Source organism: Octodon degus, unplaced genomic scaffold (genome assembly GCF_000260255.1).
Source record: "Octodon degus isolate 3935 unplaced genomic scaffold, OctDeg1.0 scaffold00098, whole genome shotgun sequence".
In the NCBI taxonomy this organism is placed as follows: Eukaryota; Metazoa; Chordata; class Mammalia; order Rodentia; family Octodontidae; genus Octodon; species Octodon degus.
The window spans coordinates 436,099-449,660 of record NW_004524674.1 but is presented as its reverse complement, the minus strand read 5'-3'; the positions used below and the strand labels follow the sequence as shown (position 1 = coordinate 449,660).

General features: G+C 51.1%; 1 protein-coding gene across 1 annotated transcript in view; it reads left to right on the top strand.

The window, feature by feature from the left end:
• Itgae (integrin subunit alpha E) overlaps positions 1-13,562 on the top strand; it is a 54,524-nt gene that overhangs the window by 17,835 nt on the left and 23,127 nt on the right. The window contains exons 4-19 of the mRNA XM_023723409.1: positions 142-209; positions 402-519; positions 748-891; positions 1,300-1,415; positions 2,011-2,162; positions 2,763-2,916; positions 3,387-3,537; positions 4,029-4,096; positions 5,345-5,480; positions 5,930-6,072; positions 6,378-6,518; positions 7,131-7,355; positions 7,987-8,117; positions 9,409-9,539; positions 10,549-10,712; positions 12,487-12,627. Coding sequence (XP_023579177.1) covers positions 142-209; positions 402-519; positions 748-891; positions 1,300-1,415; positions 2,011-2,162; positions 2,763-2,916; positions 3,387-3,537; positions 4,029-4,096; positions 5,345-5,480; positions 5,930-6,072; positions 6,378-6,518; positions 7,131-7,355; positions 7,987-8,117; positions 9,409-9,539; positions 10,549-10,712; positions 12,487-12,627 — 2,183 coding nt within the window. The remainder of the gene's footprint in view (positions 1-141; positions 210-401; positions 520-747; positions 892-1,299; positions 1,416-2,010; positions 2,163-2,762; positions 2,917-3,386; positions 3,538-4,028; positions 4,097-5,344; positions 5,481-5,929; positions 6,073-6,377; positions 6,519-7,130; positions 7,356-7,986; positions 8,118-9,408; positions 9,540-10,548; positions 10,713-12,486; positions 12,628-13,562) is intronic.

Below are 13,562 nucleotides of genomic sequence, written 5' to 3'. Positions count from 1 at the left end.
CTATGTCCAGGCCCACCTGGAAGCCCCCAGCTCCAGCTTCTGGCCGTTCAGGGGCCCTGATCATGGCAGCCCTGTGTCCTCAGATCCTGCTCCAGGGGTGCCTCTCAGGGTTCTCCCTCTTTACTTGGTGAACTGTTTCAGAACATGTCTTCATCCCAAAGGGGAGGTACCAGGGAGTGACCGCTGTCCGGAACCACCACGGTGTCTTGGTGAGTATGTGTGGGAGAGGGGACTTCCGCTTTGAGCCCAGCACTGACTCCTGGTAAAGGGGGAGCTAGCTGTTCCAGTATCCCTTGCCCAGTGGAGCCACTGAGTTCTGTCATGGAGGTGACAGTGTGGCTGTGACTAGGGGACATGGGGCTGACCCAGCCTTTCTCCTCCCCTACTTCCCCTCTCCCCAGATATGCGTTCAGGTGCAGGCCCGGCAGCCACACAGCCTCAGCTCAGAACTCACAGGTGCCTGCAGCCTCCTAGCCCCTGATTTGCACCCCCGGGCCCAGGTCAACTTCTCTGACCTTGGTAAGGACTGGAAGTTCTCTGGCCTTAGAAATCTCTAAAGAGATCCCGTTGGGTCTCCAAGGAGAAGTACCAGCTATGGCAGAAGCAGAGGGGTACTGAGGCCCAGAAGGGGCCAAGGCAGACTTGAAGATGCCATTTGTGGAAGGAATCACCACAGAACTAGATGTGAGCTTGTCTTGGGGGACCATGGAGCCTTCTGACTTGAGCTCTTCTGTGTGTTTCTTACAGAAAATCTCCTGGATCCACATATGTATGTGGATGCTGATGACTGCAGTAAGAACAAAGGAGGAAGCACAGGGGAGGAGGAGAACAGGGCAAGGAAGCCCAGGGCTCTGGAGAAGGTGGATGAGGAGGAAGAAGAAGAGGACGCTGGTGAGAAGGGAAAGAATTTGGGTTTCCAGAGCTGACTCCCAGCTGGCAGCCTCCAGAGGTGTGGTGGGCCCAAGTCTGGAAGATGGGATGGACAGTGGCTGGCTAGTCCCTCTGTGCCTCCACTTTACAAATGGGGAAACTGAGACCTTGAGAGTGGGATTCATGGCAGTGATTCATAGCAAGTCAGAGCCCAAGCAGGTTCTAGTTCTCCCTCTCCCACTGAAACAAGTGCTTCATTCTTGGGGCCTTCCATGGCTTCTCCTCTGAAATGAGCCTTGGGGCTAGAGGCAGGTGTTTGCCCTGCTTCAAGACAGGATGTTCTGCCCTTGCTGCTGCCCAAGGTTGCTGGACTGGGACTAGATGGACATTCACTTGTCAACACCTGACCTGTTCTGCCGTCTTGGCCAGGTACCGAGATCGCCATCATCTTGGATGGCTCAGGAAGCATCGATCCTCCAGACTTCCAGAGAGCTAAAGAATTCATCTCCAACATGATGGAAAAGTTCTATGACAAATGTTTTGAGGTGAGTTTCCCTTAGGGGTGGTCTCGTAGTCCATCAGCCATACCTATTTCTGGGTAATAAACAACCTCAGAGTAACCAGCATCTTATTTGCTCATGGTTCTGCAGATCAGACATTCAGACTGGGCTCAGCTGAGAGGCTCTTCTGTGGGTCTTGCCTGATGTTGCCTTGCAGCTGCAGACATCTGGTTGTTTGACTGGGACTAGGTGCTCACTCGCTTGTCTGGGTCATGTGTCTACACAGGCCAGCCCAACCATTTCATGGCAGCAACATCCTGAGAGCAACACTCAGTGCAAGCATTTGCTGATGTCTCACTGGCCAAAGCAGGTCACAGGGTCAATCTCATAGTCAACATGGAGGGGTCTTCAGAGGAGCTCGATTCAGGGCAAAAGCTGATTCACTGTGGGCCACAACTCTTACACTCTCTATCACCTGTACTTGAGAGGAGACTTCCCCCTGCCTTAGCTTCTCTTTCTACCTGGGGACAAGGTGGACAAGCTGGTTTTCCTAATGTTTCCAAGGGGAGCTACCTGGGGGCAGGAGAGGCCTTGGGCAGGGCAACTCTGCCAACCTCTTCCCCATGCCCTTCCCCTCCAGTGCAGCTTTGCCCTGGTGCAATATGGAGCAGTGATCCAGACTGAATTCGACCTTCGAGACAGCCAGGACGTGAACGCCTCGCTTGCCAGAGTGCAGAACATAATTCAAGTGGGGAACGTCACCAAGACAGCCTCAGCCATGCAGCACGTCCTGTGAGTGTGGGATGCTGACTGGCACCCCTACCAGGGCTGGGTGGCATCATGCCTGGAGGAGATGTTGCACAGATCTGAGAGGGGGGGGACTCTCCCCAGGAAACTCTCCCAAGGACCTCTGCCTCTGACACAGTATGGCAGTGTGCTTAGCACACATGACCTCTGGGTTCAATTCCAAGTTCAAGCTTGTGTGTTTGGGAGCTTGGGCAAGTTACCTGGCCTCTCTGTGCTTCTGTTTCCTACTTTTAACATGAGGATAATGTTAATCCTTGCCTTATGGATTTTATTCAAATACACATAATGTTTATGACAGCACTGGGCACACAATAAGGGTTCTGTAAGTATTCACACACACACACACACACACACACACACACACACACACGAGACAGCCTCAAATGCTGTGTAGCCTCATTCTATCAGGACCAGAGGAGCAGGAACACCTATGTGGCCGACAGGGATACTGTCATCTTCTTTGCTCCCCATGGGGGAGGGTACTTGTTAATCCTTTCTAATTCTAAACCAGGACAGTGAATAAGACCACCCCCGCAGCACAGACATCCCCCTGGCAAAGTTCTCTCCCTTCCCTCTCCTATGTAGAGACAACATCTTCACGCCAAGCCGAGGCTCCAGAAAAAAGGCATCCAAGGTCATGGTGGTGCTCACGGATGGTGACATATTTGAAGACCCCCTCGACCTCACGACTGTCATCAACTCACCAAAGATGCAGGGTGTTGAGCGCTTTGCCATTGGGGTAAGAGCCGGGGGCAAGGAGGTGTGTCCTGACCTGCACAGCCTGGACGAGAGGACCTCACAGAAGGGGCTTCTGGAAGTAGCACCCCCAAGCCCTCTCTGATCACAAACCCTCTTTCCTTTCTCCTGCCTCCCCCGCCCCTATCCTGTGTTCTCTGCTGGGTCTTCCTACGGCAGGCTCATTTCCTTGTTGCTGTCACAGCATACCGGCTGCGTGATGCAGGGAGCCCACAGAAGGCTCCTGGAGGAGCTGATCTGAGCTGAACCTGGCAGCTCACCAGGAGTGACTGGCTTAGGGCCCGGGGGAGGTGGGGAAGGCTCCACCGGCACAGGGAGCTGCACGTGTGGTGGGAAAAAAAGCATGGTTAGCAAAACCAGATTTTTTCCAGAGTATAGTGGGGAGAGCAGGGAAGAAAGGGATAAGGAAAGAGTCAGGATCCGAAGAACCACTGCCTGGGGACCTCCATGTAGGTGGGAAATGCGTTCCAGAGTGCTAAGACCGACAGGGAACTGAAGCAGATCGCCTCGAGTCCCAGTGAGACCCACGCCTTCAAGGTGACTAACTACGCAGCGCTGAACGGGCTGCTGAGTAAGCTGCAGCAGAACATCATCCACACGGAAGGTGAGGGGCCAGGCCTGGGTCCCATGGCTATCCCTCCACATTCAGTAGGTGACTTTTTTTTTTTTTTTTTTTGTATTTTAGGGAAGGGTCTACAGTGCGTTCAGGGTCTCACTGCTAGATCAGACTTGTAGTAATTCACCACGCCTGGTCTATATCCCTCCGCATTCAGCAGCAGGCTTCAGCCTGATGCTCCGACCCTCTCTGCCCCACCCACCTCCACGGGCAGCTCTGAACTTTCCCAAGGACAGCTGGGGCATAGTTCCTATTCCTAGGACTCACAGATGAGGAAAATGAGGCCCCAAAAGCGAGCATGAGCTTCCCAACCCCACTCAGGCACTAGTTGCTGAAACATAACCCGAGTCTCCACTCTCCGCTTGGCGCTCTTCCTGTTCTACCAAACACCTCCACCGCCCCACCCCCCTCACCTCCTCACCCCCCAATCCCAGCCCCTCCCAAGGGGGCAGAGTCTCACTGGGCTTCTTGGCTTCTAGGCACCGTGGGAGAGGCCCTTCGCTACCAGCTGGCACAGACCGGCTTCAGCGCCCAGATCCTGGATGAGGTTTGTGGCCCACACAGCCCAGGCAAGGACTGAGGGGCTCACAGGGCGGGGCCCTGTGGTGATGCCTCCGAAGGAGACATTTTAGGGTAAAGGGAAACATCTGCTTGCTCTCCCTCACCTGACCCACTAAGGCAGACAAAGGATGGTCACTTATCACAGGAAGTCATTTTGTTGTATGTGCTTAAGGGCTGGATCACTTCTCTTAGACATACAAATAACCCACAGTTTGACTTGGCTGGACTTGGCAACCAAGTGTCTTACTTCTCCCTCAAATAGAGAGAAATATAGACCTGACCATGGTGGAAGCACAGTTAGCAACCAGGAGGCCTCTGATGAAGGAGGAGCACTTGAGTGCCATCTTGCTCAATCAGACTTTTTTTTTTTTTCCCCCAGTATTGGGAATTGGACCCAGGGCCTTCACACTAAGCTACACTGCCCATCCGTTTTTCTTTTTTAAAGATATGGCCTTGGACTGGGGAAAAAGTTCAGCAGTCTAAGCTCCTGCAAGTGCAAGGACCTGGGTTCGATCCCAGTGCCACACCCTAAGCCAGCCCCAGAACCCCGGGTGCTCCATCCAGGCCACCTAAATGGGGTGTGCTGGTGCATGCCTATAATCCCAGTGCTGGGGGCGCTGAGACAGGAGGATCGCTATGAGTCAGAGCGTAGCGAGACCCTGTACCAAATAAGTAAGCAAATAAATAAATAAATCTTAAAAAATAATAAAGATGGGGCTGGGGAGATGGCTCAGTAGAATAAGCACTTGCCTGGCAAACGCAAGGGCCTGAGTTCAATCCCCAGTTCTGCCAAAAAATATATATAAATAAATAAAGATATGGCCTTCCTTTTTTTTTTCTTTTTTTTTCAGAACCGGTGATTGAACTCAGGCCCTTGAGCTTGCCAGGGAAGCACTTACTCTACTGAGCCATCACCCCCACCCAAACATGGCCTTCCTAAATTGTCCTGGCATGAATTTATAGTCCTCCAGCCTCAACCTGCCAGATTGCTGGGATTATAAGAAAATGCCATCCTGTCAGGCTAATCATACTTTTTTGGTATTTTTCTAAAAAAAAAAAAAAAAAAACTTGATATCTGGGTCCCACGCCAGCTTCTGGAAGTGCAGCTGGGATGATTAGCCACGGGCACCAGCAGGCTGTCCCTTGCTGCCAAACCTCCCCTGCTTCCAGCAACTGCACTGCACTGGCCCCTGGGTCCCCACCTCTCATGTGGCCCTGTCCCTGTCCTCTGCAGGGTCAGGTGCTCCTTGGTGCTGTCGGGGCATTTAACTGGTCTGGAGGCGCACTGCTCTACAACACGCGGTGCCACCGGGGTCACTTCCTAAACCAGAGTGCAGCAGATATGGGAGCGGCACAGTACAGCTACCTGGGTGAGGAATGGGGCCTCTGGGCTACCTGGGCAAGGGCGGGGCCTGGGTATGCTGAGGTTGGGTGTTAGTCTACACATGGAGATTCCCGGTAGAGGAAGGTCCTGGTTGGTCCCATGGGTCTCCCAGTATGGGCCCCAGTTAGCCTGCGGTTGGCAGTTCTGGGTTGTCACAGAGTGGGCTTGGGTAGCGAAATAGGGGAGGATGGGGTCTCTCCATTAAGAACAATGGGCACATAGGAGCCAGCAGGAAATGTGTGTGAGTGAGTGTCTCTTAAGCAAAGCGGCATATATGTGTGTGTGTGTGTATGTGTGTGTGTGTGTGTGTGTGATATGTGTATGTGTGACTGGGGCCAGCGCATCACCAGATTTCTGGGAAGGCCTGGCTGGGAAGGCGGGCTTCAGTGGAGTAACTGGGGAGCACTCATTTACAGTCCTAACACCCTGCTCCAGGTTACTCGGTGGCAGTGCTGCGCAAGGCTAATGGTGTCTCCTACATCGCGGGGGCTCCACGGTACCGGCAACATGGGGCTGTGTTTGAGCTCCAACCAGAAAGCAGAGAAGCCACCTTCCGGCGGGTGCTGGAAGGAGAGCAGGTGCCTGATGGGGTCCCCCTCCCATTACACACAGGGCTCTGATGGCCCCAGGGGACAGGGATGGACCTCATTTGGGTAAACCTCAACTCCAGGGTAGAACTTAGCCATTCTGAGTGTCTACCAGGTAGTCCCCCCCTGTGCACTGGGGTGCTCCCCTGATTGCCTGTGTCACTAGTGAGCACACTACTCTGGAACAAGCCCATTTTGGGAATCCACGATGAGCATTAGCTGGGGTCAACCTTGCTAAGGGGTGGAGGAGAGTATCCCTGGTACTGCCCAAGTGTTGAGTTCCTCTTGGGTCATAGCTGGGGTCCTACTTTGGTTCTGAACTGTGCCCTGTGGACATCGACATGGATGGGACCTCAGACATTTTGTTGTTGGCCGCTCCATTCTACCACATCCGTGGAGAAGAAGGCAGAGTCTACGTGTACCGTTTGCATGAGCAGGTGGGAGAATCTCTGGTCCCAGGGGCTTGCTGAGGCTCTGGCTGCCAGCCTGGCCCAGAGGTGGTGCAAGCCGGGTGAGCACTGGCCCTGCCTGGCAGCAGTGGACAGTGATGAGGAATGCTCAGGGGGAGGAATGGTCCCCTCTTTCCACTAGGGCAATTGTGGACGATAACATTTCTCATATCTTTATGGTGGGCAAAGGATGTGCAGTCTGTAATTTTACTTGCTTCTCATAGCAATTATAGGAGGTAACAGTCACTCCCATTTTACAGATGAGAAAACTGCAGCTCAGTGAATGTCCATGATGCTGAAGCTTGCAAATTTGCCCAGCAAGTACGTAGGAGAGCCATGCCTGCAACCCAGGCCTTCCCAATTGCCAATTCAGACTGTATGAGTGGAAGGGGCAGGCCCTGGCATCCTCAGTTTCAGGCAGGAAGACCTCAGCTTTGCTACCAGCCCACTGTGTGACCCTGGAAAGGTCCCACATCTTTTCTGAGCCAGAGGCTCACTGCAGACTAGATTCACCAGCTCTGTTGAGGATGTTCCTTGTATACAATGGTGTGGCACCCTGCATGCTTACCTCGAGGACTGAGCAGCTGGTTTGCTTTGCAGGATGCTTCTTTCTCCTTGGCACACATGCTGAGTGGAAAATCCAGGTTCGCTAATGCCCGCTTTGGCTTTGCCATGGCGGCTGTGGGGGATATCAGTCAGGATAAGTTCACAGATGTGGCCATCGGGGCTCCTCTGGAGGGTTTGGAGGTGGATGACGGGGCCAGCTTCGGCAGTGTGTACATCTACAACGGACACCACGACGGCCTCTCTGCCAGCCCCTCACAGGTGACCTTGGGCCTCGCTCCTGCCTCACCCCTAGGCCCTGACCTCCCCCAGATAGGATGACTGAGCCCCATGTCCACCCCAGTCTTCAGTGCTGGTCCAGTCTCAGGCGGTGTGGCTGGAATTGCAACGGAGGACAGAAGTCACTGTGCATTATAGCCTGTCAGGCCCCATGTCCTAACATGTCTAGCTTTCTCCCAAATCCACATCCAAGTTCTGGCCTTGTTCTTATTCCCTGGACTCCCACCCTGCTCCAGCTCCAGTCCCCTGACCATCTTCCACTTGTGCCTGCTGTGATATTCTACAATGTAACCCTGATGATGTCATAGACTGAGAAAATCCTTTCCTGCTGCCCCAGCCTCACACCAAGCCTTGTTTCTTCTAGATACCTCTCCTCTTCCCCACCCCCACCCCCACCCACTGCTCTACCCTCTGGCAGGTTCCCTGAAGAACTCTCGGGCCTCAAGGTTCCACTCAAATGTCAGTTGCTCTGGGGAACCTCCCATCCTTCCTGTTTGAAGGTTAAGGGCTCCCTGGGGCAGGAGAGTGGGATGATGCTGAATTTAATAGAAGAAAAAAAAAAGATGCTTTTTCGCCTCCCTCCTCTCCTCACACATTGTCTCTCCCTCTACAGTGGATCAGAGCCTCTGCTGTGGCCTCAAGACTCCGCTACTTTGGTGTGTCTGTGGCTGGTGGCTTAGATTTCAGTGGCGATGGCCTTGCTGACATCACGGTGGCAGCGCTGGGCCGAGCAACCGTGCTCCGGTAGGGGTCTGCCCTGCCATCTGGGATCCCCACCCCAGCTCACCTGCCTGCCCTGCTCTAGAGGGATCCATATGGACACTGGGCACAAGGGAGGGAGGAAGCCTGATTGTTTAGGACACAGGTTCTGGGGTCTGCTAGTCTGGGTTTGAGCTCATCCCTAATTTGCCAGTGTCTCTTTGGGCAGATTATTTAATGCTAAGTCCCGACTTTCTTGTACAGGACTAATGATTGTACCTACAGAATTATGAGAATTATATGAGAGAATATATGCAGAATATTTAGCACAATGCTGAGTGATGGTTATCATCATCATCCTCATCCTCATCCTCATCCTCCTCCTCATCATCAGGGCCTCTGTGCTTCATCCCTGAAGTGGATCAAGGCCATAGCTACACATAACCCCCTGGAGCTCCTCCAGGAAGCAATGGGCTTCCTGACTGCTCAGTGCCTATCTTGGCGGCTGCTCATGAGCCCCTCAAAGTGGAAAGATCCAACATAGACTCTGGTTCTCCCTCAGCCTTCCTTCCCCTAAGTCTTCCCAATTTGGGCTTCCAGTCTTGGCAAGTTGGGACCATCATCACTGGAATGTTCAGGACAAAAACCTAAGTCAGCCTTGATGCCACCTTTTCTTCCCTCTACCACCCCATCAACAAATTTTTGGTGGCTCTGTCTCCAAAGGGCCTTCCCTGCTTCCTCTCTCTAAGTTCATTCTCCACCCAGCAGCCAGTGGTCCCCTCACTCTGCTGCCTGAAACACTCTAGGGCTTCAAGAGTAAAACCCCACTTCCTCACCATGTGCCACAGTTTCTCTGTGACCCTCCAGTGTCCTCCGCTCTCTCTCTCACTAATTATGCTCCTGCCACGCTAATCTTTTTGTTTCTCGGACAAGTTCAGCTCATTCCTGCCATGGGCCCTTTATGTGGCTGTGCTTTCTTCTCAGAATGCTCTTCTCTCAGATTTTCAACTTCATCACCATTTCATCAGCAAGGCCAGCCCTGGCCATCCAATCTAAGTAGCCCCCCATTTTTATAATATTGTCCTGCTTTATTTTTATGATAGCATTATCAGACATAGTATTTCCCTATTCCTTCTTGTTTATTTGCTTGTGGTCTGCTTTTCCACTAGAACAGGGACTTATCTCTGTCCCCACTGTCTCCTGGGGACATACAGTACCTACTGCAGATTGGAGATATTCCATAGATACTCAATGAATGCCTAAGTGAAGCAGCCAAGCTCTGATCCGGTCATGTGGTTACTTCTTATGATTCTCTTTGCTGTTTGTTTCTTTCTAGCTCACAACCTGTGGTTCGCCTGAAGGTGTCCCTGACCTTCACCCCCAGTGCACTGCCTGTTGGTTTCAATGGCAGGGTGAATGGACATTTGTGCTTTGAACTGAGTTCCACAACTGCAGCAGCTGAGTCAGGTAACAGGCGCTCAGCAGCTCTCTTGTATTGCTTACTGGCTTCTGTAGAGGGCAGGGAAAGAGAACTGGATGGGGATAATGTGAGCTCCTGGTGCTTGAGATTACTCTGCTCTGTTGTTATTAAGTTCAACTAAATGTGAACTACACCAGGACAAGGGGAGGGGGTCTGATGTCACATCTCCTTCAGTTGGGCAGAAGGGCTTTGGAGCTCTCTCTGAGAACCTGCAGAAGAACTGGTTCTCTTTCTCAGTTATGTTTTTCCCCTTCTTCGTATGTCTCTTAGCCTTGGTGGGACTGGATAACCTGCTGGAGGCCTGGCCCCCCATCCCCCTCCTCACCTTCACTGGGAGGCTTTCCAGAAAAGGACGTGGGCTTTGCTCTCCCAGCCTGGTATCTCCTGCCAACCCAGGAGTTCCCCTCTGAACTGTAGCCCCAAGGCTGAATCCCACACTGACAATCCCTGGGGGCTTGCAGCTCACTGCAGGCCAGAAAGCCTGCAGGACTTCCTTCTCAAACTAGAGGGCAGAAAGTGACTGACCTATTAATTCTTGGCACAGAGACCCTGTTGAGGGTTTTGTGACACTGAGCAGTTCTTGTTCTCTCTCTGGGAGGCCCTGGTTTTTGTCCTGCACAGTAAGGGAGCTGACCTATGTGATCTCTGAGGGGCTTCTCATTCCTTTATGCTATGGTTTTACTCTGGTTTCTCTATTTCTTGTTTCTCCCTCCCTCTCCATGTCCTGCCCAATCCCTCCTTCCCAAAGGAAGGTAGACCCAGCCTAGGGTAGTGCTGGATGTGGAGCAGATTGCTGAGGGACCCTGGCCAGTGAGAGGGAGCCAGGACAGTGAGAGGAGCATATTTGGAATGAACTATTCTCAAGGAAGTGCCCAGGGAAGCGTCCCATGGGGACACTATTTGGGAGGAGCTTCCAAGGAGCCTCTGCAGGCTGGGGGCCTCCCTCTGAGCCTTGCCATCCCAGCCTCATGGGGAAGGTTTTGTCTTCACCCCCAGGCCTCAGAGAGATGTCACTCAACTTCACAGTAGATGTGGATGTGGCAAAGTCCAGGAAAAGGCTGCAGTGTGTGCATACGACGGACTGTCTGAGTCACCACCAGGAGTGGAGGGGTGGGCACCGCCTTTGCAAGAACCTCCAGTTTGTCTCCACAGAGGGAGAGGTGGGTACAGGAACTTAAGCAAGAGTCCAAAGGGGTCTTTGATGTTGAGAAAAGATTTGCAGTGTTCACAATACAGGGAACACAGCCATTCACAAACATGAGGCAATTAAAATAATTGCAACAGATCAAGACCCCTCATGGCATGGGAGATGTAGATGATTACATCAAAATATAGTGAAAGCTGGGCATAGTGGTACAGGTCTATAGTCCCAGCACTTGGGAGGCTGAGGGTTCAAGGAGGATTGCTGAGTATTCAAGGCCAGCCTGGGCTAATGGCAAGACCCAGTTTCAAAAAATAAGACAAACAGGGTTGGAGAGATAGCTCAGTGCTCTAAGTGCCTGCCTGGCAAGTGCAAGGACCTGGGTTTTATCCCCAGTCCCACATGCCATGCCAGCCCTGCGCTGAGCAGGCCACCAAAACCGTTGTGGTGGCATATGCCTGTAATCCCATCAATGGGGAAGCTGACACGGGAGGATCACTATAAGTCTGAGCTGTGTAAAGAGACCTTATACCAAATAAAGAAAAATAAATAAATAAAACAAACACAAATGAAAGACACCAAAATTGATCACTGTCTCTGAGCTTCCTAGAAGCTGGAAAAAAGGGGAATTACTTAAGTCAATGACATTTATCTTGTTAATAAATCAGAAATGTTTGTTATGTTATCTTACTTGATACCAGTGGCTGAAGGCCCTTCTATAAGTCAACATTTAAAAATAGAATAATTAAAGGATAGAAACAGAAAGACAGAAGTTATCATTTATGATGGCTTTCTCCTGGCAAGCCAGAGACAGAAAAAAAAAAAAACAAAAACCAAGTTTGTTTGGATTCAAAGCCTAAGATGAACTAGAACTCTCGACATACAAGGATCATTTATTCCCATAAACAAGCTCATGAATTACACTTCTGACTCTATGTCTGCTTCCAGGGCGATTGTTATTTGGCTTAAGAGTTCCCAGCACATCTGTGGCTTTCCTTAAGTAAAAGCATCATTACATTTTCCACCAGGGATCAAGCTAACTGGGTATCATGTGTTCAGAGCTGTTATCATGACCCAAAGGTTCACTTAAACAGAACACAGCCAATGGTATCCTCAGTTCGCTCCTTAGGTCAGATTTTACTTCTCTCCTATGTCTTTCCTGCTACCTTGGGAAAGATCTCTGTAAACTCAGATGTGACCCTCTTGTCAATCCTATTGCCTTCCAGATAAAGTCTGAGCTAGTTCTTACCCTTGATGGCCAGAATTCTTTGTGAGTGGGGTGAGAACGTAAGGATTTATAAGACCTGGTCTATGGCAGTGTTTCCCAAGCTCTTGGCAGCTTTCTTGAAGAAAGTTGCCCTTCAGCTTGGCTTATTCAGAAAATGCTTAGGACTTCTGATCACTAGTTTGATTGTTTCTTTCTTTTCTTTTTTTAATTTTTAAAAATTATTTATTTATTTATTTATTTATTTATTTGATAGAGAGTCTTACTACTCTGCAGTGAGTTTATACTCATAGTGATCCTCCTGTCTCAGCCTTCCCAGTGCTGGGATTACAGGTGTGCACCACCACTCCCAGTTTTGGTGGTTGGCTCGGCACACCCAGGGCTCTGGGGTCAGCACTGCATGCAGTGCCGGGGATTGAATTTAGGTCCTTGCACTTCCCAGGCAGGTGTTTAGACTGCTGAGCTATCTCCCCAGCCTGATTATTTCTTAATGACCATATCAGAATTAAAAGTACTCTCTCTGTCATTTTCTTCTCCATATTCTCCAACGCTGACCCCATCTCCCCAGCTGGCCCTGCAGCTCTGTGAGGAAGACTGCTTCTCCAACATCAATGTCAAGGTCGATTACCGGCTCCAAGCTCCTGAGGGATGTGGGCAGCACCTCTGCCCCACCCTGGACACCTACCCCAAGCCCTCTGCCATATTCCAGGTGATTCTGTCTCTAGCTAGGACCCACCTTCCTGGGGGCTAACCCACACAAAGCACATGCTTCCCTGACCTCACAGAAGGCTAGAGTTGGCAGGGCGTGACTTCAGACAGCAATCAGGCTTGTCATTGTACAAACAGGGAAGGGGAGTCCCTGAGATGGCCTTCATTTGTTCAAGACCTCTCTGGTAGGTAATAAGTTTCCAGATGTTCTCCGAAGCTTGTTCCTTTATGGTTCATTAAGAAGCTCACTATGCATTTAAGAAAGTACGTGTATGAATACATTGCATACTGGGACCCTCACTAGGTAAGGGTACCTGAGGACAGCATGGTGGGGGCCCCTTGCAGTCATAGGAGTAGGGCTGTCATGGGCTGGAAAGAGAGAGCCTTTTGGTGCACCTGCCTACTAGGGCATTGGCCGGGGTCTACAGGCTGCATGTCTGGTTCCTTCAAACCTTCAGCAAATGAAATAATTTAGAAAAGACTGGGGGACTAATGTCTAGGGTTTTGGTGATAAGCAGATGACCACTAAGTAGGTATGGTCTCTTTTCTAAAAACTTGACTTTGAAATATTTAACTTAATGAAAAGTCATAGTGATTATTCAGATCACGAGTGCACCTGTACTTCTAGTTATCAAGAGGCTGAGGTCAGCCAGATAGCTCAGTGTACTAAAGCGCCTGCTTAGGCAGAGTGCAGCAGCAAGGGTTTGATCCCCCGGAGTGCTGTGCTGGCCCCACCCCCCGGGGCACGCTGAGACTGCAATTGAGACTGGGCGTGGTGGTGCACACCTGAGAGGCTAAAAGCAGGAGGATCACTGAGTCCGATCTACATAGTGAGACCCTGTAGATCCTGTCCTAAGTACATAAAAGAAATACAAGAAAGAGGCTGAGTCAGGAAGATTGCTTGAGCTCAGCCTGGCCAACATAGCAACACACACA